Source organism: Pangasianodon hypophthalmus, chromosome 5, assembly GCF_027358585.1.
Source record: "Pangasianodon hypophthalmus isolate fPanHyp1 chromosome 5, fPanHyp1.pri, whole genome shotgun sequence".
Lineage (NCBI taxonomy): Eukaryota > Metazoa > Chordata > Actinopteri > Siluriformes > Pangasiidae > Pangasianodon > Pangasianodon hypophthalmus.
In genome coordinates this window covers 9,920,256-9,947,848 of record NC_069714.1, presented here as the reverse complement: position 1 = coordinate 9,947,848, position 27,593 = coordinate 9,920,256, and the positions used below count along the sequence as shown (strand labels likewise).

At 41.2% G+C, this 27,593-nt stretch overlaps 1 protein-coding gene across 3 annotated transcripts; it reads right to left on the bottom strand.

Moving 5' to 3' along the window:
• On the bottom strand, window positions 1–27,464 carry ankrd44 (ankyrin repeat domain 44). Of its 3 annotated transcripts, none has more exons than XM_026911864.3 (28): window positions 26,984–27,464; window positions 18,321–18,404; window positions 16,533–16,611; window positions 16,236–16,306; window positions 15,064–15,264; window positions 14,442–14,529; window positions 14,090–14,232; window positions 12,560–12,772; window positions 12,388–12,466; window positions 12,170–12,284; window positions 11,993–12,075; window positions 10,759–10,876; window positions 9,908–9,976; window positions 9,506–9,646; window positions 8,814–8,879; window positions 8,501–8,612; window positions 8,144–8,215; window positions 7,356–7,557; window positions 7,154–7,241; window positions 6,387–6,504; window positions 5,906–6,125; window positions 4,574–4,661; window positions 4,097–4,180; window positions 3,798–3,943; window positions 3,630–3,712; window positions 2,687–2,769; window positions 2,490–2,581; window positions 1–2,127 (listed from the first exon to the last, which is right to left on the bottom strand). In XM_026911864.3, the coding sequence occupies exons 1-28, from the start codon at window positions 27,008–27,010 to the stop codon at window positions 1,883–1,885; spliced, it is 3,210 nt and encodes a 1,069-aa protein (XP_026767665.3). In that variant the 5' UTR covers window positions 27,011–27,464; the 3' UTR covers window positions 1–1,882. The 3 variants fall into 3 exon arrangements, with proteins under 3 accessions (XP_026767665.3, XP_053090393.1, XP_053090392.1); XM_053234418.1 differs by having other exon boundaries at window positions 1–2,030; XM_053234417.1 differs by having other exon boundaries at window positions 10,759–10,822.
• Between the last annotated feature and the right edge of the window lie 129 nt (window positions 27,465–27,593).

Here is a 27,593-nt window from a genome sequence, read left to right as displayed (position 1 = left end):
CATTTTATAAGGATACAATTTATAGAAAAGAATGTTTAGCTGACTGACAGCATTTCATACTGCATGAGGAACATGTGGCACACAATAGGATTGTCATGATTGGCAAAGCTTAGTCTTAGTCTGGCATAATACTGATAGATTTCACTTCTGTGCATCATTCAGCTCTCTACTTATCCAAGCCATATGGAGAAAAACATTAGTCATGTGCTTTTGTTAGACAACATTTGTGTGCAATTCTTGTGTATTGATTCTCATGAGCCAAAATACAGACTGTGCTAGGAATGTAGCCAACATTGTCAGATGTATTACACACACACACACACACACACACGCACACATCTCAATATAGTGAAAACACAGGAGTACAGTAAGAATCAACCACCAAAATGCATTAAATCCCCTTTTCACATTTTCAAAAACAAAACAAGGCACTGGACAAGCTTAGGAAACTGGCACATTGTGGACAAAAATGATTAGGATGCTGAAAAAAAATTCATTCTTACTCAATCTTACTTAATCTTTTGGTCAATTTCAATAGTCAAATTTCAACAATCACTGAAGGCCAAAAATTTAGCACCATCTGATCCAATTCAAGCAACTGGTTCAGATTAATAAAAATTGAAGGTGAACAAATGTAACGTTCCTCCAGAAAGCCTGACTGCAGTTGCACATGTTTGCTAGTAGCTGGTACTTGACTGGATTTGGAGAAATATACACGTAAGTAGAACAAAACACGAAGAGGAAAACTAAGAAGAGCGGGATGGTTATTCATGGTTCTTTTCTCAACTCCTAACCAACCCTCTTCCTCCAGATATGCAAGTGCAGACAAAATTTAGTACCGTTTTATTAATAAAACACTCTTTAGACACGAGTGTGTGGCAGCTGTGCTCACTTGGCCCTGTGGAATTATTTTAATTTTAATACTGTCAGTGTAAATGATTATAAAAGTGACAGAGTAGCACTCCCCGAGCATTAGGTTTAAATATAGACCTTCATAAGCTTTCTGTATTGTAATAGACTATTCAGGACCGTTTGGTCATGGCATCTATCAAGTCTAATTAAATTCATTTACACACAGTTATCTCACTCTAGATTGCCAATGTGCTTGCACATTTCTAGTCCAACTTTTTTTTTTTTTTTTTTTGCAAGTATTTTAACACATATATAATCCCAATCAGTCTGTGGCAGTAGTTTGCAATTCCCTGTTTGTCTAGAAACAATGTCCTTGGTCCAAACTAAAATGATGTAAGAGGACCTGTTAGTAACAACTGTTTAGTGACAACATATGACATTTGACATTGTGCTTCTCTGGGGTTTGTGCTTGCAAACAGTGTGCAAGATTCTGTAACCCACACTATATATATATAGCGTACCCTAAGTGTGGTTTTGCTGAGTCAATATTTGGCAAATTTATCCATTAACTAAAATCAAAAAACATCTACACCATCTGTTTTATGGATCAGGTAGGTAAAAGGAATTATAAAATGGCTTTCAAAAGTCTCTGTGTAGTCAGAATTACACAGGAAGTGTACCGATGTTCTTGTGAAGGCTGATTTATGCTTTTCAAGCCAATGAGCTCTTCAAAACTACAATATTAATGTAGCAATGGTGTTCTACTTTACAGCAACAGCTGGCAGTCTATATCAATAACAGCTGCTAATATCTTAGCTATGGATGAAACTGTTTTCCATAAAGTTCCATGAGCTTAACATCACTCTTCATAATCATGTGGCTACATGAAGCATAGACCAGCCTTCATAATCTCTATTTCCTCCATTCACAGAAACGGAGGATATTCGTACAGCTTCTGGGAGGTCCGCGAGTTTAAGTGCTGTGAGAACTCTAGAGGTGGAAGGGATAAGGACTCCAGGAAGGGCAGAGGTCAAAAGGTCTCCGAGTCGGAGTCGTTCTCGGTGGTCGTGCCCTCGCTGGACGGGCCGGAAGGATCTCTGGGGCTGCGTGGAGCCTGAAGGCCCTTGGCTTGGCGAGGAAGAGATCTCAACAGGGTGCCTGGAGAGGGAGTGTCGGAGCTGCAAGGGGAGCAAAAAGGCATCATGGTAGCCAGAATGAGAGCCAGGCACTCAGCAACCTCCTTGCTAGGAGCGCAAGCCAGAGCGGGAGTGAGACCTGAAGAAGGGAGAGAAACAGGGAGACGGACAGACAGCCAGAAAGGAGGACAGAGAGGGACAGGGAGGCGATGGGACATAATACAGTGGCAGGAAAGTGGGTGGGAGAGAGCAGCATTCCATTAATACACAGCCAGGCGGACAATCAGACAGGGGTTGGGAAGAGGGGACAGACACATGTACACAGTCAAAGATTTGCAAAAGTGCACACTGCTTTGGCACTGGGCTTTTTTTTAAAGCTTCAAAGCACAGATAGAGGGCAGTGACACTAAAGACACACACTGCAGAATGACAACCAGCTGTAGAATTCATTAAGGACAAGCAGGCAGCATGCACTATGGAGTCAGGCTCAGTGAGACACACCGTTCTCATCCAAAAGCTGCGCGCTGGCACCGCGAGACAGCAGCTCCTGCACTGTCTGCTTCATCCCACTGCGAGCTGCAAGGTGGAGGGGACTGAGAGACAGACAGGAAACAGTTACAGAACAATAAGAATGCACCCTCAAATCAAACTGCAACGTGCATACTTTCCTTTCCAAGTACTTAGCTAAACACACTTACGTCTGGAGCGCAGCGTTTGTGGCGTTGACAAGGGCAGCATCTGGAAGTTTCTCCAAAATGAACAAAGCACATTCTTCTTTTCCCTGTAAAAGAAGAGAAAAGAATAAAGGACAGGAAGCAGGACAATAAGATTCTGTGCACTGAAGAACTCAAATGAATTAGGAACAACTTGTCCAAGTAAAGATATTTACACAAATTCTCCTAAATGTGTGTAAAAAGGTTGAAAGAGAGAGCTGGATGTGATCTGGCAGGTGACCAAATTGGGGAGGAAAAAAAGTGAACATATCACCATCATATTCATAGGAAACAGTTGTTAGAAACTCAGCTGTTAACCTATAACCAACCTATAAGTTTCATCATGAAGGAAATATGAAAATTAATGTTTTATTACAGACACATACTGAAAAACTATTCCCATCTGAACAAAGTTATAGTGTTATCTATAAAACTGGACAGTGGGACATTGCATAGCTGAAACCAGTAATGCAACCATCTTGAGACCAGATTCACTTTCTTCCTCAGCACATAGTCTGGTATCACTCTGTCCAAACATCAAACTTAGGTAGGAGCTCTGGCCTAAAGGTGTTAAAGTTGGAATTGTATATCAGAAATCATCTGCATAGTAATACACTTCCAATCTGATTTGCAAGTTTATTCTTTTACTATAGACTTATTTTGCTATTTTATGATTTATTTCTGTATAAATGCAGTTACTGTGCCAAACAATGGCTTGAGGAAAGTGTGTGATCATTTGCAAAGTGATCAATTGTCTATAATGGTTAGTTTGTTAGCTCCATAAATCTTGCAACTAAAGAAATAAACTGCACACATCCATCATCTCTTGGCTCATTTGTTACACTGTATTTGGAGAAAACAGTCTCAATTTCTAAACCTGTTTTTGTAACCGATTAAATAATTCTCTCAAAAGAAAGTGAACACTCACACTGCTGCAAGCGAGGTGCAGGGCAGTGTTGCCTTTTTGGTCTGTCAAAGTGAGGTCAGCATTCGCACTGGTGAGAAGAGCCTCTGTTCAAACACACAGAATTAAAAATGTCACAACGGTTGAGCAGAGTAAGTCGAAGAGATGTTAGAAGAGGAAGCTGCTCCATACCTACAGCTCCGATCGCCCCCCTCTCTGCTGCCATCATGAGCGCACTGCGCCCTGATTGGTCCACGTCATCCACAGGAGCATCATGGGCAAGGAGCAGCTGAATACAGTCCACATGGCCAGCAAAAGCAGCTGCGTGAAGAGGAGTCCTAAACGGTAGTAGATTTGATTTATGACATAAGCACGTAAGATGGATTGATTTAAGATGACTGTAGGGTCTATAAAAAACAACACACATGCATACATCTCAGACAAGTAGGTATCTCTTGTTCAACAACGACAACAAACACACGCACACACACCTGTCCTTGGAGTCCTTGCAGGTTACTATCTCTGAGCCCAATGCATCCAGGAGAAGAGTTGCACAGGACTCCTGGTCATTTATCCTACACAGACAGAAAGACATGGAATTAAAACACACACGCATGTGGGCTCACATGAACACACACACACACTCATTAAGAATGACACCCTAAATAAAGGTTTCTTTACAGGATTAAACAAATACAGGATTAAAGATTATTGTTATTTCTAGACACTTTATTAAATTAGCTAAATTATCTACCAATAGCATAAGATAACTTCCAGGATCAACTTATTAAAAATGAAAAAGAAATAGGCTTAATATTTTTTTATGTGTCTTTTCTAATAATCCCTTACTGAAACATTTTAGATGCATTTGCAGCACTTGAGACATTTCTATTTGCTAAGATATCATTTTTGCATTGTAAGAGCATAGAACAGGAATAAAACCCTGGACTGAAGGAATGAAGACATACACAGCACAGTGCAGAGGGGTGAAGGGGTTCCCATCAAAGCATCGACAGCCTTTCTGCTCCAACAGCACCTCCACACAGCCCTCATGACCTGCCAAACACACACACACACACACACACACACACACACACACACACACACACACACACACACACACATTAGATTTCATTTTGCTGAATGCACAGACAATTCATAATCTGTGAGGCAATGTATCGAGGAGACGAGTTGCACAGGATTCCTGAGTGTTTCTGGGGTTTTAAACACTGTGTACATTTATTGGTCACTTTATTATTTATTGCTGGTCCATGTTGTAGGTGAACAGAGACTATAAGGCAAACACATTTCTACTGTGCCACTTGGGAGACCAAGATATGTTTATTTATTTCTTTATTTTTTGTTTTTTAAGTTCATCAGGGCCCACTGAATGATTTGACGGGGATGAAAATGATGTAAATCATACGCTATGGCATTCACAGTCATCAGATCTCAACTCAATTAGACACGTAGAAGATTTTGGAGTGGCATGTTAAATAGCACTCTGCACCCCCTTCATCAAAACAAACTGAGAGAATAGCTTTTGAAAGAATGGTATTCATCGCTCCAGTACAGTTCCACATTCTTCTAGACACTGTTCCGGCAAACACTTTATGTTGCATTTTCCTTTAATTTGTCACCCATCTGTATATCCACTACCAGCTAAAAGTTTGGACACACCTGCTTACAGAAGGAGTTACTTCATTGTGTAGAAAAGGTAATACATTTTTCTACTTTTTTAATAATAATGAAGATATTAACACTCTGAAATAACACATGGAATTACGCAGTGCCCAAGAAAAGTGTTAAACAAAACAAAGCTATTTTATATTTTAAATTCTTAACAGTTTTGCTGTTGCTGAAGCTTAATGAAGCTTTGCACACTCTTGGCATATTTAACCAGTTTTACGAGGAATTTTCACCCAGGAGGCTTTTCATGGCTGCGTCCCTAAGTTCTACATAACACACGTTGTTTAGGGAATCAATTTACGTTTAAGTAAAACTGCTCGTTTTATGTATTACAGATACACTTTGACTCAGAAATTAATTTATACATAAGCATTAACTTCACTTAAACAAATTTCAACCATAAGCCCTTATCAAAATGTCTTTAAGAAAATTATAAATATATATTCAATCTAGCCCAAACTTTTGACTGGCAGTGTAAAAATATTTATTGTCATAGAAAGCATTGCGCATCTCTTTTAATATCAAATCTAGACAGACGGGGAGTGCTGGTCACACTGAAGCTACTGTGACATGCGTACACTTGATGCCTGTGGGCTGAGGAGAGGACTGACCGTTGTAGCAGGCCCAGTGTAGGGGTGTGTATCCATGGCGATCTCTCAGAGGAAGGATGGACGACTCTGCAAAGGCCACAGTCAGCAGCTCACTGAGGCAGGACGCGTGACCCCGCGCTGCAGCAATGTGGAGCGCTGAGCGCCCCCTGCAGTCACCCACCAACACCGAAGCCTCCTGCTCTAAAAGACACTGCACAGACTCTTCCTGACCACACAGCAACTGAGAGAGGTGAGAGAGAGACCAAAGAAAGCAAGATGGAGGGAGAGAGCGTGAGAGAGAGAGAGAGAGAGAGAGAGAGAGAGAGTGTGTTAAAGAGTTGGGCTTAACACCATTAAGCTAATGGTGCTACAAATATTATTCACAGACTTAAGAAGGAGTGAATGTGTGTGTGCTTGTGTGCTTGTGTGTGTGTGTGTGTGTGTGTGTGTGTGTAGGCATAGTTGCAGTACCACTGCAGTAATTCAGTGTCAGTGCACTCACCCCTAAGTGAAGTGCAGTCAGTCCCTGATGATCCGCTGTGTCTACACTGGCCTCTCGCTCTAACAGCAGAGACACCGCGTCCACATGACCCCCCAGCACTGCCAGCATCAGAGGGGTCCTGACAAACACACACACACACACACATTCATGCAAGCACACACACACAAACACACACACACATCAGACTTGAATATATAACCAAATCTTAAACCTAATACGGCACAAACCCTGGTAATCACACATTACAACTTTTAAAGCTCTGTGCTTATGCACATCATGTATTTTCTAATGCAAACATAAAAAATGTGCCTATTGACAGCGCAAACTACGGATCCTAACATATAGTGGCTCCAAATGAGATCCAGTAGCAACTACTGATGATGTTCCAGCTGTATTGGCATGTCAGTAGTTCCATATCAGTAATACAACCTGTTCTCATCTCCTAAACTAAAGCTATCTTTAAATATCTTAAAGGATTATTGAAAGCAGCTTGTAATATCCACTGTACCAAGCTAGCTGGCAAAAAAAAAAAAACACTAGAGAACAACTTCTCCATAGAAAGGGCTCAGTTCTACATTAATCCATTCCTTCAGTATGTTTATCATTTTTGAATTGTTAGTGTTATTTCACATAAAATGCCCATGCAAACAGAAAATAAAAAACAGTTCTTGGTCTCTTTCTCCCCATTCACCCAATTCCACGCCTTATCTAAAGTCACTGGGAAGTGTGTAAACTGAAACAACTGCACATGATAATGAGTCACTCACTGTCCCTGAGAATCAGCTGCATCCACCAGATCTGAGCTGTCCGAATCTTCCAGCAGGAGGCGAACACACGGTGTATGGCCATTCATCACTGAGAGATACAGTCAGATCCATTAGGTAATGAAATTACATTCTCCATGTTATTAACACATCATTAATTAGCAATCCTCTTCCACCCCTTCACACACAGAGCATGGCACAGTACCTGCGAGGTGGATAGGCGTGCGTCTGCGGACCGTGTCTTTGCAGCGTGCTGAAGCGCCGTGGTTCAGCAGTGTCAGAGCACAGTCGGTGTGACCCCTGAGGGCGGCGAAGGCGAGAGCTGTGCGGCCCACCTCATCACCCTGATCCACATCGCAGTGGCCCTGCAGCAGCACTTCCAGAGCCTGCGCATGGCCATGGTATGCCTGCAACACACAAAGACACACACACACACACACACACACTATATACAACTCAATCACTGCAATAGCGCCAAATCTATCCATACAGACACACATAACTTGGGACGTTTTGTCAAAAGTTGCTCATGCCGAACTTAAGCAAGAATTTCAATGCCGAAAAATGACAGTTGCCCCTTTTCCACTGAGATGCCTGAGCTGCAACCTACAAATTATTCTAAGACCCGGACCAGCAGCAATATCCTTTAAAACCACCCACGCTTTGTACATCTTTACCTAACGGCAGTCACATAAATAACTTAAGGTGCATGAGATGCTGTCATGGGGAAGAAATGGCCCCGCCCACAAAATCCACCATCACTGCTTCCATCAACTTTTTTGTCGCTTGATCTGAAATGACTGTGTGTGTTGAGCTCTTTTGTAGTGGAAAAGTGTGGAATGGTTCCCCATATTGATGGAAAAGTGCTGAAAACACTAACTTGTGACCAGGCATTTGTATCAGTGATTGTAGCTGTAGATTTACCCCAAGAATCAAAAACAGCAAGGTGAAGGTTGAGCTGTAACGACTATAGAGAGGGCTAGCATGACTCACAGCTAGATGTAGTGGACTCCGGGTGCTGCAGTTCTTGCCTTCATCCTGATTTTGCTCTGCTCGTTCCAGAAGCTTCAACAACAACAAAAACAAAAACATTCAGTGAATCAATGTTCAATAAATACAATGAAAGGAAAAAGCAAAAAGTAGTTCCTGACCAAAAACGACTACCTTGTATAGACACTAGCCGAGGATGCGGTAGATTTAACATGACATTCAACACACAATCCAACTAAGCATGCTGACTACAAGACCCCGTGCTTTTTAAGTAAAGAACAACTACATTGCAATATGACCCATGTGTGTGTGTGTGTGTGTGTGTGTGTGTGTGTGTGTGTGTGTGTGTGTGCCTCTCACCAGCTCCAGGCAGCGTCGATGGCCGTAGGCAGCAGCGTAGTGGACAGAGCTGTAACCCTGCTTGTCCTTCAGTGAGGCAGTGGCACCACTCTTCAACAAGAACTCAAGGCACCTACACACACACACACACACACACACATTAGCTCAGCTAACTACAGCACAGAGCAGGATAAGTGTGAATGCAGAACAAGAGGTGTGAGCAGAGGACAATGACAACAGCACAGAAGTTCTCTAAATAATAATAGTAGTCAGTCTCTGGGGCTCATAGTCTCAGTTTAGGGTCTTTAGTAAAAATGAGGTAAAGTGCACTTACAGAGCTGCCTCCTTCTCTTTCTCTGCTTGCACTCCAGGACTCTCTGGCTCCAGGGCTACACGTCGCCTTCACAAACACACACACACACACACACAAAACACATTCAGCCCTTTACTCTTCAAGTGAGTGGTCTTCTGAGCAAGACCTTCAAGCCCCAAACCTGTAACAATTCATTGGGGCAAGAAAAAGGTGACTCTATGCCACATCATACCTGCCTATCAAACCCAGTCACACTGACTAATTAGCAACAGGCCTAATTGTTCCCTTTTATCCACTCTTGAGTGTGAAGTGATTAGAAACGCAGCCTCAGTTTGACGTCACAGCAGCGTCTCTGCATTGTCTACTGGGGACTTAAAAATATCCCAGAGTTGCCATGGCAACTTGAACAGAATGGTAATACTGTACCAACCCTCATCAAGGCTCCACTTGGTTACAACAATGAAGGAAGAAGTAGTTGTGTCAAATACCTACTGCCTACTGTTATTACTCCATTTACGTTTCTTTGTGTTATTCATGCTCTTATCTTAAATGTTTGGATGTTTTGCTGTGGTTTGATTAGGGAACCTTGGGCTTCTATGCAAATGCTCAAGTTCTGCAAACTATTTGCTAGGCAAACTAGACTTGCAAACTAGCATCTTTTTGGTTTGGGAAACCAGCATGGAAAGAAAACATGGTAGAGCGTAGATCTGTACCTCCTGTCCAGGTCAGAGGCAGCAGCGTAGTGCAGGGCAGACCGTCCCCACTGGTCAGTGGCATTAATACAGGTACCACACGACACCAGAGTCTCTAAGCACTGAAAATGACGACTTGCAGCTGCATAGTGGAGGGGAGTCCTATGATAAGGCACACACAAACCATAAACACGTTGTATTTGGGACAAAACAAACAGTGTGTGTCTGATATGTTGTGAAGATGTTGTGAGATGGACTGTCTGGGCTGTAATTCTGCTCTGTACTGCAGACAGACCCAGCTGTGCTACTCACCCCTGAGATATATTCAATCAGACTGAGCATTGTAAACAGATATTTAAATGTGCATCTATAGAATATAACTCCTGATAAACTGATAAGTATAACAGTTATCGAAACACTGACCTGCCATGCTTGTCTGTGCGGTTGTGGTCTGCTCCACTGCTGAGCAACAGCTTCACACACTCAACATTGCTGAAAGAACAGGGGAATGAGAGAAGGTAGAATTACTAGACTTTAAATGAGGAAAAAGATATATTTTAAATTGTAAATTGTGTGTAAATATAGTATAAACAGAGAAGGCAGAAAGGCAAACAAACTTGCAGTCATGTCTAAGTCAACGGACTCATTTCAGTTGACCAGAGTTGTGGTCATCACAATAGTGACGTTTCAACAGCAAGTGTCACACAATGCAAGTGTTATTTTACCATTTTGACTAGATCAGACTTTGAATGTTCATATGCAGGTGAATTATTACCAAATCCACCCATCCATCCATTAAGAGTTATTTTTGCTGAGTATACTGTATATTTGTGGTGGATTTCAAGTAGTGCAATTTTTACATTTTCTACTAAATATAGTGAAAAGGGAGAAAATTAAGTTTATTTAAAGATTCATTTGAGAATGAGGCACATTTTACCAGCTGGTATCTGATTACAAACTGAATTGATTAGCCTTTTGTCCATTTCACTATGGCATGTAGCTATCCAACAACTTCGGCAGGGTTTTAGACATCTTGGCCCTATAGTGAGCCCTTTCTGCTGATACAGTCAATAATTGTAAAACTGTAATGTTCATCTATATGGCTGGAGTGATCAGTACATGTATCACTGACTATCAAAAGATCAGACCTATATCTGTAATGATGAAAATAGGCAAAGAATCTGACGCTCTTAGACGCTCTTAGGACACTCAGCCAGGCAGAAGTTCACTGCCATGTTCTTTCAGACTCGAACATCCTGCGGAAAGACACTCACCCTCCAGCAGCAGCTGCGTGGAGACAAGTCCTGCCCAGGCTGTCCGGGGTGTCGATCTGGAAGCCTGCACACAGGACCGACTCATTACTGAGGGTGCAGATTATGCTATACCTCCGTCCTGAGCGAGGATGGAGGCATGAAGAGGAAGGGCACAGAAGAAAAGAAGCCCCCGACAAAACACGCAGACAGCCACAGTGGCAGACCCAGGAGAGGAAGAGAAACACAGGGATAGAGGGAGATAAAAAGAAAGAGTGAGAGAAAGAAAGAGAAGAGTGTTAGTGCAGGATGAGCACAGACCCAGTGCAAGGGAAGACAGTTTTTAGATGACAAATGCATGCATAGATGGCAGAGACAGAAATACAGTGACTAAAGACACCCACTTCAGCAATACATCTGCAAACGAAGCATCTAAGTCTCTCTTCAGGGATTCTAACTCCAAACCCTAAATTTATAACGATGAGCAGCTCAAGTCTGCACCAAACACAATCACAAGGACAGACACAGCACAAAACACGACAGGAAACGATCACGCTGTGACACTACAGCACAGCTACTGCACAAGCACACAAGAAACATCATGTAAAAGATCAAAACCACGCATTTTCCTATTGTAGAAATCACAAGCCTGAAGTGGCCCCTGGGCTCTGCAGATCTGCTGCTATGGATCAAGATGCCTTCATGAAGGAGTGGGAGAACTGTTGGTTTCATTAATGCCAATTGCATATTGACAGTGTGCTGCATGGCTCCAAAAATATTAAAACAAGGGAAATTTGAGGCCTTTAATATGGCACTGAACTTAAAGGAGCAGTTTGTAATCCTGATCACCCTCTGCTGCTTCAGAGCAAAATGGCAAATGCAATGGAAACATTGGTTTGCCTCCACCTACACATTGATCCTACACCCTCTGTTGAAACTACATATGCCTTATGGGTTGCCTTTTAGGGAAAGCAGCTGATCAGCTAGGAGCAGAGTTCATTTCTGGGCCAGAAAATATAAAATCACAAACGAAAAAAATTGAAACAAAGAAAACTAGCCAAATTCATGGCATTACAATATTATGAGTCAGTTTCCTAAGGGATCTTTAGTATAGGTCTACAACATTATTGAGCACACATTTAAAGTCCTGTGTGTGCTTTAAATTTCATTCCAGCTCATTTCCAGATGTGCTAAAAAAAACACACTACCAGTACTGTGACATTTTTATGCTGTGTCAGTTCTCCAAAGGCAGAGGTACCTGAGGAGAGAAGCTTCCGGCAGCAGTCAGCATGAGCATTTAGAGCTGCCAGGTGCAGGGGAAACATCCCGTGAATTCCTCTTCTAGAGACGGGCAAAGAGAGAGACTTCATAAGTGTTATCCAATATAAACAGTGCATTAATCTTTGGTTATAAAAGCACACACACACATACACACCTGGTGCAGTCGGCCCCACTGGTGATTAAGGTGTTGATGAGGAGTTCATGACCATAACGAGCGGCAATGTGTAATGGAGTGTTGCCATCCTTATCCACGCAGTCTATCTCTCCGCCTGTCATTACAAACACACCAACACTTCTTACAGACTTTACTTTGTGCATGATAATAGCTTGAGGCTCACATTTCAGCCCACTGATAACTCTTAAAGCTCTCACCGTTCTGAATGAGAGTCTGAGAGCGAGTGAAGCGGCCATGCACTGCAGTCATATGCAGAGGACTCTTCCCATCTCGGCTCTGAAAGAGAATAATGGCAACGTCTCAGAAAGGGTATGAAAAGAAACAAAGGTTTCCTGAGATACGAGAGATAGAAGGGAGCCAGAAGATCACCTGCACATTGACGTCAGCTCCATTGTTGACCAGGAACTCGAGGCAGAGGGCGCCGTGTGTGGACGCAGCGGCAAAGTGGAGAGGGGTGAAGCCTTTGTTGTTGGGCTGACTCACATTAGCTCCATGGTCAATCAGCTCACTCACCACGGCATCCTGACCATTAAAGCATGCTACATGCAGAGCCGTGTTCCCAAACGCATTGGCTTCATCTATCTGTTAGAGATAAAGAAGGGACAAACGTTGTTGTTGTTCTTCTTTCAGGTGCTCCCGTTAGGGGTCACCACAGCAGATCATCGGTCTGCATATTTGATTTGGCACAGTTTTTACACCGGATGCCCTTCCTGATGCAACCCTCCCCAATTTTATCCGGGCTTGGGACCAGCACTGGGAATGCACTGTCTTGTGCAACCCCATTGGCTGGGGTTGGTTCCCTGGCTGAGAATCGAACCCGGGCCACAGCGGTGAGAACGACAGGGCCCAACCACTAGACCTCCAGTGACCAAAGAAGGGACAAATAAGTTACGCAATTATTCATATCTATAGACCTGTTTTTTGAGAATGATTATGTTATTAATGTCATGTGATTTAGAAGCAAGAGTGTATCTGAGCAGGCATAAATGATTCCTTATCCCTGTGAATGAGTTACTACAGAAACAGTAACGTATTAGAGTCTAATGTGCTCATTCTAATATGTTATAGTTACTATAGTAACAGCTCATTCAGAAACTTGTATGGCAGACATTACATGTAATCTAACTCTAATAATAGATGAATTAAAAAAAAACACAAGTTGTTGGTTTACAAAGAAAAAGTATATTTGTTGATATGGTGAAAGGATGTTTTCTGTTCTGCTCTGTGGAACATTTAGTAAGCTTTCTGCCATTGGAGAGTTTTCAGGAAAGAGGTGTTTACGCATTTGGATCCTCTCAGCTGTAACATTCGGCACTGCCGGACATTCCACCTGACATATTTGTTATAAATGTCCTGCCTTCTTCAGATCAGGTATGTAAATTATCAAATTTTTTATGTTGATTTTGATGTTTTATAAGGGTGAATCAAACGGAAATCTATTTTTTTCCGTTGTTAATTTCAAATAGGTGTAAGAAAAGTGGATCAGGTTTAAGGCAGCAGTAGAAGAGGTTATTGAGAACAATAGATGAGTAGTACACTTTTAATTTTGCAACTACAAATTTAATGTCCTGTTCCTCTAATTTAGGTTGCACTTTTAAGGTTTTGACTCACCCTCACGCACTGTTGCCTTGTTGCAGGATACACCCACATTTCTACCATTTGGGAATTCTATTCTAAACCATAAGACAGACATTTGTTTCCATTCAACCACCAAAATAAACATCTGTTTGCTGATCGACTGCATTTCTTCCTAAAGTGGGAAATGTGTACATTTCATTTTTGCTCAAGTTATTCCTTTAATGTGTACAAATACATACATTGCTGTATGTAGGAGAAGTCGGAGCAGTGAAAACGTGTTATGCAGCATGAATAAGTGGATGCAAATTCATGTGCAATTACCTCCACAGACAGGCTGAGCAGATATTTAACCACAGTAATCTGTCCATTGGAGGCAGCAGCATGAAGAGGTGTGTATCCTCTCTTGTCTTTACAGCTGACTTCCGCTCCCTGCTCCACCAGCAAACACACCACATCCAAGTGACCTGCAGAGGCAAAGCAAAGCCCCCCAAAAGTTTTAGTTAACAATGTGTTTCCTTCCTACTTTTTTCTTTATTCTTCCATGCCACCAGATTGGACTTCCTGATTGGATCTGAGGCAGACCCATGTAAAGTGCATTCTTGACCACAGCTGCTATATTTCAAAACTACAGTGTTAAAATGTGTGAGTGGCATATTCGGCCTTCCCGTCTCACCCATGTATGCCGCCCAGTGAAGAGCACGGCTGTCCTTCTTGTCAAAGGCATTAATATTGGCCCCCTTCGCCAGCAGCAGATTGACCATCTAAGCAGTAAAGGGACAGAAGAAACAAAGAAATTCAGAGATGGAAAGATGGCAAGGAAAAAAGGAACGACTGTGCCAGTCACAGCCGGTTACAGGCTGTGAGTCAGTCGTGCGTCAGTTGGTGTGTGTCTCACTTTATATAACATCCTTTTAAATACCACTCAGGATGACAGCTCCACCAAAACCAATGCCTGAAGCCAGTTCAAACCATGAAAGTGAGTCCGTGGGAGGATCCTATTGAAACATTTGAAATGACTTGAAGGCAGTTCAGTGTGTTTCAACCCACAGCTGTGTGTTAATGAGGTGCTTGGTATGGACAAAATGGACAAACTCTACTGGTGATGTCCATTTCCTGGATTGAGGAATGTGAGATCATTCCTAAATTTTAACGTATTGTCTTTTACCAGGCTGCCAATTGCACACATTTGCACTCACATTTTACAAATAGTGCTGCATACTGTAGATCCACAGAGCTACAGGGCCAATACAACATACGTACACATGTGGATGTACACATAGGGGTGTCTATTATACCTGGGTGTGTCCGTTGAGGGCGGCGTGGTGCAGGGCAGTTCGCCCGCCGCGGTCCGACACATTTACACTGCTCAACAGTGGGATGATGAGCTCAGCACAACGCAGAGCCTTATTGGCGGCTGCCACATGAAGAGGCGTCTGCCAGTTCTTGTCACGTGCGTTCACGTCGGCCGAGTGACGGATCAGCACACGCACTGCCTCCTAGACACAAAAAAAGTGGGTGTGAAGAAGTAACTGCGCAGAACGTATAGCAGACACACTCACAGTGACCTCTCATTCATAAAGTCAATCCTGCATTCACACAAGAATATGGAAGGAAAAATCTATAGCCTAAATCTATAATCAAAGAAATTAGTGTGTAAGGTATTTTTATCATTTCTAGGCACACTAAAGTTTTGTATCTTGTCTTGTGGGATGCATATAACTAGTCATGTGGCAGGTTATGAAACAGAAACAGGAAGGAACTGATGTTGCTCTAACCAATGTTAAAAAAAGAATCATTTACAAGCTGCTGCAAATTTTCTTCTATTAGATTTTTTTTTTTTTGCCTAGGGTCAGATGACACAGTAATTTGTTTACACTATATCATCACAATACTTGTCACGATACATGACAGAGATCATGAGAATGAGGCTTGATTTGTAACATACACACTAGCAAATCAGCAGTGCCACAATATAAAAAAGCAAGACCAATGTATTTTTTTTTTTAAAGTATTACATGCTTTTAAAAATATTAAACAACAGATGAAAAAGAGATTTAATGTGACTCGCAGAAAAGTGTGTAATACTGTATCATCATATTGCCCAATTCGTATAGGTTTACAGGAATGTTTTCACTTACTAGATCTTTCATTTTCATGACAGTTCTTGTGTGTGTTTTTTTACACACTCATACGTGTTGCTCATGTTGCTATGGTGCAGAATGAATCTTGCTATCTGACTGATCTTGTGACAGTTCCTGTTGTCCCACTTTCAGACTGTTATTTCCAGTGCAGTTTAAGTGAGCTAACAAGATAAGCTCTCACTATGTGGCTGCATTACTATACGCTGCAGAGTCTGCACTGTTTGTGCTGTCTTAGTGACTTGACACCTGCACCGCAACCTACTCTACCTTTCTGAACACATTTTGTGGCTTAACAACACCTCTGAATGGCCGGTAGCTAAACCCACCTCACTCCGTGACGCCACGGCCCTGTGAAGAGGAGTGAGCCACATGTTGTCTTTGGCATTGACCCGAGCTCCTGGAGAAGAGAATGAGAGGCGAGGCCAATTAGCCAGAGAGGAAAGCGTGCTAAGGTTTCATTTCAACACCTTTCATTTGGGCACCGCATCTAATTCAGGCGCATTACAAACACCACAGTGAAAATGGTAGAGAAGGAAGATGACCTTGTTGTTGTTAAGAAAGACTTCATACAAGTTTTTAGGAAGATGAAGGTATTAAGTAGAGAAGAAGAGAGAAGACTTTACCAGAGAGGATAAGGAGCTCAATGATCTCCGCATCACCGAGGAATGCTGCTGCATGGAGGGGAGTACGCTTCTCTGTGTCCTGAGAGAGGGAAACAGAGAAGAAGAGGATACATATCATCCTTATCAGCCTTAACTGCATAGATCAGCTGTTCTCTAAATCATCGTCCACTGTAATAAGAATGCACTTTCAAACAAACACTTTTCCCTGTTTTGTCCACACTCAAGCAGTATTTTCAACCAGTGCCATTCTTTTTGAATACGCTCTCCAGAGCCAGCCAGATTTGAATATGGAGTTTTCCCACTTTAGCGTGGATGAGGGAAACTAGAGATATTTGAAATCATCCTAATTGTCATGTGATCCCAACATCCAATACAATGGAGGACTTAACTTGACTCTTGCTGTTGGTTCTGTTTTGGTCAATCATTTGCAACTGATCAGAGGTGAATACAATATAAAGTCAGCATTTTTGCATGCAGTAGGAAGTACTTTATATTCACTGATGTGCAAATATGCTCTTTTTATTTGTCACTTCTATTTTTGCTGGTGTGTCTCACATCAAAACATGTAAACAGTGTTATGTGCAAAAAATGGCAGACAGATATTGTGCTCAGTATCTGTGTTTTCCAATCATTCCAGCATTTCAGTGTGGACGAAACACCTTTGTACAACAATGTAAAAACACAAAGGTATAAGGCCATGGTTCTCAAAAGAGGGCTCTGTGAAATATAGGCAGGGGGTCCACGATTTTTAAACATTTTGTTACAAATTACAAACGACCATTATCAAAACATTATTAATTATTGAGTTATTATAACTCTAATTTATTTATATGTTATTACTACTATATCAATATCATTATTATAACTATATAACTACACTAAATCTGTTCAACTGGTAATTTAAATTAAATGGGTTTAATCCAGAATTCAATAACTTGAAATCAATGAAATAAAAAGCTCAGTGGCCAGAAAAAAAAAAACATTTGCATTGTCGTCATGAGATCACAAGTTCAAATTCTAATGATGCCACAGCCATCCATGCCCTGGAGACGAGGAAGCAATACTGGCCATTGCGTATGTGTGGGAGGGATGGCATGCTCTCTCTCCCCTGTCAATCACAGCGACACTAGCCAATAGTGTGTGTCTGCGAGCTCATGTATGAGGAAAAGGGCAGATAGCGCTTTCCTCCGAGTTTGTTCAAAAAGAAGCAGCTGGCTGGGTGTCTTGGAGGAAGCACATGTTAGCCTTCACACTAAATGATTGGACACTTTTAAATAATAATCCTAATATCTGAATAAAATAAATCTGTACTGAGGGGGTCCATGGATTTTTTACTATTAAAGTGGTTGTAAAACGTTTGAGAACCCCTGGGATAAGGGACAGTGACATCCCTTAGTGTTACCATGCCAACCGAACCCTGAAAAAGCGTAATCCCTGGGCTTCTGTTAACATACCATCGCAAATTCCTAGGAGGGCAGAAAAAAGTCATCAGGTTCAATCTACAGTGTTATCAGTGATGAGGGCTGTAACAGTGTGTAGCAATGGTAGCAGATAAATGTGCTCAGTGCCGTCTCTTGAACAGAGCAGGGCAGAACAATGAAGTCACTCAAAATGGAGTCATGATGGAGGCTGCTGCAAGGAAAGCAGACTAAACACTGTGTGGAAAACGACACTGTCCTGTCTTAGGTGCTCTGGGGTAAACAGATTTCAACTCAGCTCACTGTCTGTAGAGTTGAGAGACAAAGAAACTGAATGTGGGTCATGAAGCTGCAGGGAAGAGCTGCATACCAGTGCGTTGATGTCCTCCGATTTGTAGATGAGCATGCGGATCTCCTCAGGGTCTCCATTGAAGATGGCTTGGACAAGAGCCGGCTGCGGACACACAAAGGGCATTTCAGTGAGAATGTATACACGCTTTTATCACAGCATTTAGCCATCTTTATTTTTATTTATTTTTACAGACTTTATTTTTATTATTATTATTTTATTATTATTATTATATGTGCATAGGAAAGAATTAGCTTCATGCCCTATAAAAGCACGAAGGATTGCTTCTGACTGCTGGCATGCAGAACAGGCATTTGTCTTGCGAATCTGGCAGAACACGACCGCATGAGGGTGATAATCATCAGCCTGTGAAGCTGCATCCCCATGCCTCATGCATTATGAGAAGTGATATCTTTACTGAAAGGCTAAACACAGACTCAGGACCACATGACAGTACACCGGTGTCCCCATCACCTTCAAGCTGAAAGCAAAACCTGAAAGCACACAGGCGTGACTTCTCCAAAATCTCACCGCTGAAACTACAAGGAAGGCAAGACAGCATTATCATGCATAATCATACAGGAGAGCTTCCTTAAGAAAAAGGGGAAATATTTGAACAGAACAGGCCACTTACAGCAACATTGTAATAAACCTGCTTGTACGTTCACTTCCTGTCTGTGTCTCCTAGCTGCCACCACCCCCAGAAAGAAAGCAACACTTCCTGTTGCGTGCTGTCACCTTCTCAGAAAAGATCGAGGGGAAGCTCGGAAAGCATTTTCAGTTCCGCTTGAAGGAGAGAGCACTCGTCGTTGTGCAAACACACACGCACTAATAGCGACAGGCAAACTGCCAACAACTGCTTTGGAAAATGTGGTAATGTGGCCTCGTACTGGACAGGGAAGAAAGTCACAAATAAGGCTGCCTCGCTCTCTCATTCTCTCAAACCCACTGACATCATTCTGTCTTTTGCTCCCACTCTTTCTTTCACACACAGCCCTGTTAAGTGATGTTTCCCTCAGTGGGATGTATATTGTCAAGATCTCTCTGTTTTCAGTTGCCTTCTCACACACACACACACACACACACACACTCAAATTTACTTTAGAGAGAATATAACAAGACAGCTTTTAGCTCTGTTCCCAAATATACCACCATGCCACTGACAAAGCCCTTTTGCAAAAATATGCAAATTTTGCTGTTAAATTATAGACAACATCCTTCTATACAGTAACTGTATAACCAGTCAAAACCAGTTTTCAGCCTCGGTGTCTTTTCTAACATTTTCTGCCACGATATCTGTAACAAAACCTGGGTTTAAGGTAAATGTGTGGATTTACAGAATGTAGGCCAAATTTGAGGGAATTTTATTTAGCTCAGTTCTGCACTGGAGAGAGCAGACTTACTCATTTATTTCCGTTCTATTTAGATCTGTCAGACATTTTTCTCCAGAATATGGTGTAGGCTGACAAAAATTATTGCTCCTGTCTAAGGTTGGGCAGCATCATAGCTGCTAAATAACACAATACTTCTTATACTCCACATATTCACAGCAAACTTGTTTTTATGAGATTTCTAATATTTGCTCCATTGAGAGACATTAATAAAGATTTTCCAAAATATTAACCGTTACAAAGAACTTTCTATATTAACCGTCCTCAACTTGAGGACCACGGACCAATTACGGATCCAGCAAAGTATTTCAGAACACAAATAACTTGGAAAAAGATACTTCAGCAGAGTCAATAAATATGAAAAACACTGCCCATTGTTCAGCGACTCTAGTTCTCTAAACATAAACCAGCATGGCTTTTGTAGCAGACCCTCTGTTGCAGTTCATCCAATCACATGCATTTATGTAAATTATTCAGCTGAAGGCAGCTCATCAGACCAGAGACTAGCTACAAGGCTAGAGATATTAAGTCAGAAAGGCTTAGAGAGTTTTCAAAGACACTATTTAGAAATGTTTCAATTTATTTACCCTCTCTGGACTGATTACCAAATATATATATATATATATAGTTAAGACGAATGGTCAGAGAAAAATGTGATCATTCTCCCTGTATCAAAATATCAAATTCAAAACTGATGTTTCATCTGTTGAGTCCATGGCGCTAGTCAGTTGTGATACGAAACAAAGCATAACCACTTTGAATTGTCTTTGAATATATAGCCATAAACTAATCATTAATGGTTAAGCATTAAAAGGTAAATATTGTCGCCACACAGTCATGTAAGCAAGAAATTTTGAGCAACTGGCCCTTTACAAATTTTAGATGAATACCTCTTTTCAATATGTTGTTAAAGAATCTAATATTAATCGAAGAACAGAGTAGAGTAGTTTTTAGATCTTTTGATCATTTTGTAACTGTATAGGCCAGTGAATGATTAAACAGGTCTGCAGAGGAACTGTGAACAACTGAGGTTTGGAATAACATGCCAAAACTTTTCTTTATAAAGCTGCATGACAGTGTACTTAAGAGTACTGACACTGTTTTAAAGACAAAGTGTGCTCACACTTAATATTAATTTGATTTATGGTTTTACTGATCTTTCATTAGAAGCTCTTAATATAAATTATTGTGTGTCTGTTGTAAATTACTGTCTTCCATGTAAACTACTGTGTATAATGCGTATTGAATATTGTATGAATTGGGCTCACTGTTGACTCCAATGCCAAGACAAATACCTTGTACACATGTACTTGGCGAATAAAACACTGATTCTGATGCACCATGTCTAAGACGTGTCTAAGATGTCTGCACAGGGCTACATAGAAACAAGATATTTTTAGCTCATTGAAATGCAAAAAAAAGAAATACTTTGCAGGAATACTTTGTATATCTTTGTAGTAATACATAGTAGCATGATAGAAGTGCTTCAGTAGGGACTCATTTGCTTCTTATTATCACATGGTCCTCCACTCTCCAAGGAAGTGACCAGCTGTTTGTGCTGAAGCGTGACAGAGCTGCTGTGTGATGAGGGTCTGGAGAACAGGAGCAAGGCTCTGAACATGGCCCATAACAATCGAGGACATACCCCATATCCCTCCCAGCACTCCTTCTAGGCAAAGCCAGCACTCCAAACACTGAAGTCTTTGTTGACATACACTACACTCCCTCAATCCTTCTACTCAAGAGCCAATGAGTTCCTGTTACCAAATGGGGGAGGGGATAAGTAGGAGTTTCTTTGCTTTTGACAACTCGAGCACCGCAGACCCTTCCTCTGTATTATGCCTTTAACCCAAAAATCTGAGTGCAGCAGGATATGATGCAGAACTGCTGATACCTCACCAAACTGAAAAGAGATGCCTTATATGACTGTGTTATTTCCTTTACTGTTTGTATCTGTCGTCCATGGAGCAAAAGCAGAAGACAGGACTGAGGAATGTCTTTTATATAAATGAAATCTGTACATAATAGCAACAAAGATCAATTTACAGCCTTAGTGCCTTTAGGGGACATTTCTAAATTTTAAAAATGCACGTCACCAAAATGACACTCTAAACGCTTTTGTGCTGACACATAACAGAAGCTCTACATGCTTGCTCTCTCTCTTTTTCTCTCTCTCTCTCTCTCACAGCAAGAAATCAAACCCACAGAGAGTGGAAGAAAGGGGGACAAGCAAAAAAGATACAACAACTTCCTGTCCCTTTCTCTCCACACAGTCAGTTGGAAAATTTGCTTAAATTTGAGTCCTTTAGTAGTCAGAATCAACTGCTCATGATGCAAAAAAAGCATTTCTGGATACAGCTGTCAATCCAAACATCAAATGTAATTGATTAGTTAGATTAGTTAGACTGGATAAGGCAGGTCTAGAAAAGCAAGAGCTTTGCTGAATTTTACAGCAGTTACCAAGCCACTTACACATTCCACATCCTTCAAACGCTGCTTAATAATCAGCACTGCAGGACTGCAAGAAACCATGAGCAGTACTCTGATCCACCAGCTCTTTATCACTACATTTATCTTAATAGTTCTTAAGACGCCTTGACAGGGAATTTCCCAATATTTTGCACCTCACCCCCAATACGACCAACTGCACAACCTGCCCCCACCCACAGCAGGATGATTCAATTCAACTGAATTTTATTTGTATAGTGGTTTTAACAAACAGTGTCACAAAGCAGCTTTATAGAAATCCAGACGTAGATTTAGAGTCCTCATAAGCAAACCAGAGGTGATAGAGGTGACATGAGGAGAAAATCTTGAGACGAACCACACTCAGAAGGGATCCCATTCTCTTCTGGGTGATACTGGATAGTGCGATTATCTGTAAATTGACTATGCCTATATTGTGAGTAAGGGTTCTGGGATGGACCGTCATTACGTCATATATCTATCTATGTGAGATATGAAGTAAGGGTGATCTGAATCAACTGTTAAAAAGTGGTTGTAACACAAGATTTTTGATAATCAGAGAAAACATATCCTACATAATGTATAATGTTGTCTCTCAAAGACCTCGCATTGATGGAGCCCGTCTGAGACAGATCATGGATACGTGAACATAACTTCTACTGAACAGGGACATATGAATAGAGTTAGAAATAGTGCAAAGAAATCCTCAAGTTAAGGTGAATCTGAACTGTCTTCCTTTTTACTATATATGTATATGTATAATATATTTATATATATTACATTTGATGTTTGGATTGACATATATCACTACTTATATATCACTACTTAGGGTATTTTATAGTAGTATTTTAGATTTAAAAGTCAGACAAAAAATGTCTGTCTATGTCTGTTTTATTTTAATATAGTCTGACAGCACTCTAATTTCACTTCATTTAATGTTAGATAATAATTTAAACCATATTTTCTGAAATCTTTCAACTATGTTACTACATTATTATTATTATTAATCAGCCAAACTTTCGTCAGTACTGTAGGCTCATGAGCCAGACCTCTAGTTTTCTCCAAAGCTGTCCATAAACTGAATAAGTGGAAACATGTTAGGAGTAGAGAAAAACTGAAACTGTGCAGGACAGCCAGCTTTAGGACTATAAACAGGATTCCTCCATCCAAACTGTCTATCCAGCTCCTTTCGAGTTACTCGTGGCCTCTTAATTGCTTCTGAGCTGGAGAAATCCACAGCTCAAATAAACAAATCCTGTTTTTTCCATATTTTAGGACAAATTTTCTGTTTTCCTTTTATCAAACCCCAAGCATTAAATGTTTTAACTATATTCACCAAACACTATTAGGAACACCTGTACACCTACTCATTCATGCAATTACCTAATCAGCCAATCGTGTGGCAACAGTGCAATGCATAAAATCACACAGATACAGCAGCTTCAGGTAATGTTCACATCAACCCTCATAATGGGGAAAAAACGTGATCTCAGTGATTTTAATCGTGGCATGATTGTTGGTACCAGACAGGCTGGTTTGAGTATTTCTAAACTCCATTTTCACACACAACAGTCTCTACAGTTTACTCAAAATGGAGCAATAAAGAAAAAACATCCAGTGAGCGGCAGTTCTACGGACATAAACACCTTGTTGATGAGAGAGATCATCGGAGAATAGCCAGAGTGGTTCGAGCTGACAGAAAGGCTACAGTAGCTCAGATAACCACTCTGTACAATTGGGGTGATCAGAAAAGCAACTCAGAATGCACAACATGTTTGAGGGGGATGGACTACAACAGCAGAAGACCACATCAGGTTCCACCTCTGTGAGCAAGAACAGAAAGCTGAAGCTGCAGTGGTCACAGACTCACCAAAACTGGACAGCTGAAGACTGTTGAATTGCCTGTTGAATAGCCTTGTCTGATGAATCTCGATTTTTGCTGAGGCACACAGACAGAAGGGTCAAAATTTGGTGCCAACAGCATGAATCCACGAACCCAACCTGCCTTGTGTCAACAGTCCAGGATGGTGGAGGTGGTGTAATGGTGTGGGGAATGTTTTCTTGGCACACTTCAGGCCCATTAATACCAATCAATCATCACTTGAATGCCACAGCCTATTTGAGTATTGTTGCTATGTGCATCCCTTCATGGCCACAATTTACCATCTTCTACTTCCAGCATGATAATGCACCATGTCACAAAGCAAAAGTCGTCTCAAACTGGTATCATGAACATGACAATGATTTCAGTGTTCTTCAGTGGCCTTCCCAGTCACCGGATCTGAATCCAGTAGAACACCTTTGGGATGTGGTAGAAGGGGAGACTTGCAGCATGAAAGTGCACCTGAAAAATCTGCAGGAATTGTGTGATGTAACATGGACCAGAATCTCAAAGAAATGTTTCCAACATCTTGTGGAATCCATGCCATGAAGAATTGAGGGCAGAGTGAGGCCCTACTCAGTATTAGTATAGTGTTCCTAATAAAGTGCTCGGTGAGTGTATGTAGCAGTGTAGTTAATTGCGGCAACATACTGTGCATTCTGAGTCAGTGACTATGCTAGATTGTTTTATTCGTTGGAGTGAGGGTGTTACCACTCCTCCTTAGCAACAATGTCATTTTACTCCGCCCCTGACAACTAAAGTATTAGAAGCAGGCGCCCTGACAAGGTTAATTGAGAACAACAGTGTCATTTAATATCACACCCTGTGAAAACAATGTCATTTTCAACAGTAAAGTATTTGGATATGTTGGATTGTCGCTTATTGTTTAAAATTTATCCATAACATAGAATAACTGAAACAAAAATAATTTAATTTAGGCTTTAGCAAAATCTTTTTAAAAAATTACATGTTCATTCCTATTCCTAGGCAGATATTACAAATTTTGGAAATTTCCCAAAATGTTGATTATAGTTGGCTTTATGTTAGATATTATATACTAAAAATACCAAAAATGACCAAAAGCAGTTTTTATAACAGTCTTTGGTGTTTTCAGTCTTGGTTAAATAATAATAAAGAAATAACTTCCCAACAAGTCTTTCAAGTCTGTAAGTCTTTCACTTAATAAAATCTTCGCAGTGAAGTCCATCCATCTATCCATCCATTTTCCATACCGCTCATCCTACAGAGGGTCGCGGGGAGCCTGGAGCCTATCCCACCCACTGCAGGGCACAATCTCACACACACACTCACACACACACACTCACTGTGGACAATTTAGAGATGCCAATCAGTCTACAACTCATGTCTTTGGACTGGGGGAGGAAACCAGAGTACCTGGAAGTAACCATGTGAGCACAAAACCTGAAGCACAGGGAGAACATGCAAACACCCCCCACACAGGGCAGAGCCAGGGATCGAACATCCAGCCCTGGAAGGACGAGGCAAACGTGCTAACCCTTTCACAGTGAGTCGTGACTGAGTATGCAAATTTACACATATTTACATAGACAAAGCCTAATTTGCATGCAGATGTCATTTTTTTAAAGTTTTTGTGAAAATATCTGAAATAAACAGGCAAGGATTGCTTTCTTGTAGTAGCTACCATTAATAAAAAATACCCTAGAGTCACCCATAGAGTCTTGCCTTAATGTCTTTAAAAACCTTTTGATTTAGAATCACATTTTAATCTTTATAAAACATCTCTGAAGCTAGCCTGGTACCTGGACGAGAGCTTTACAATGTGTAATAGTGCTGTGGTTATAGACAGGGAAAGTGAGTCATGCTGTATAACCATACACTCTTAACACTATCATCAGCAGCACAGACAGCTTAACACAGCACACTGGTGCCTTTTGGGTAATCCATGCTTGCTCAGCAAAAAAAAAAAAAAGTGCATTAACAGGGAAGTTTGGCACAATCAAGTACTAATAGTGGAACACACTTACACTGAACTTAAATTTAAAAAATAATAATTAAAAAAAAAACAGAAGAAATAATCACTAAACCAGCACTAATATAACGAGACTTATATACTCACAGAAATAAAGGCACCCTCTTCCGTGCCTTTAGTATTTATCTCTTACCTGGGAAGGTGCATGTCTTGTATTTTAGAGTCAAGGTTTAAAGGTTAAATTATGTATCTTAAATTATTCTTAAAGGTGGAAAATATAGATATTAAAGGTACAGAAGATGTGCCATCAATGATAGTAGGAAACGTAGAGATTGGTGCCTTTACATCTGAGAGTGTATAACTATATATAGATTATATAGATAGATAGATTATATATATATATTATAAAATATGGTATGAGCAGTTGCAGAAAGCTAGTGAACAGTGGAAGCAGTGTGTGTGTGTGTGGGTGTGTGTGTATAAATATATATATATATATATATATATATATATATATACACACACACACACACACACACACACACACACACACATATATATATGGCATGAGCAGTTGCAGAAAGCTAGTGAACAGTGGAAGCAGTGTGTGTGTGTGTGTGTGTGTGTGTGTGGGTGTGTGTGTGTATAAATATATATATATATATATATATATATATATATATATATATATATATATATATATATATACATACACACACACACACACACACACACACACACACACATATATATATGGCACGAGCAGTTGCAGAAAGCTAGTGAACAGAGGAAGCAGTCTGTATGAGGAAAACGCGTTATAACCGCACACCCTGCTCATGACGCTTAATAGACGCTCATGACTACTCAAGTAAAGCTGCATATAAAACATTTAAAACTATTCGAAGTATTTTTTACAGATGCGTTCCGATCGCGCAGACACAATACCTTACATTGCCTCATCTCAGTGGAAGTGTTGAGGTATGTAGAGACGAACCTGATCAGCGAGTTTCAGCACTGCCATATCGCGGTCACCTGAAGCGACTCATCCGATCTGCTGCAGATGAACACTGATGATAAAACCCGCTCTGCTTCTGCACTGATCTGCTTCTGCACTGATCTGCTTCTGCACTGATCTGCTCGCTGCAGGCACAAAACCGCCGACGCAGAAAGATGCCCCGCTGATGCAGCTCGTCTGCTCGGGCCCCGGGGCTCGATGGCGGCCCTGGCCGGCTGGTGAGTCGCTACCTCCAGCCAGAGAGCGGAGCAGGACCCGGGATCCAGGGGAGGGATGCAGGGATGCTGGAAAAGCTGCAAACTATCCGCATTTGCAGCAGGGCTCAGTCAGATTTTGATTCGGGTGTGTATCCGCTGCACATCTTCCTGTATGTGATATATATTCGGATGCTTTCAGAAAACAGGAAGTCAACGATTTCTCTCTCCTCCCCCCTCTGCTTCTCCGCTCAGCTAAACAGACGGATTCTTTTTTTCACCCATAGTCCAACAAGCCCCGCCTCCTGCACTGCAATTGGCTAATAGTCGATACGATGCCGCAGATGACTAGCCAATCAAAGATGAGGAGACTGGACCTGAAGAGTGATACTGGT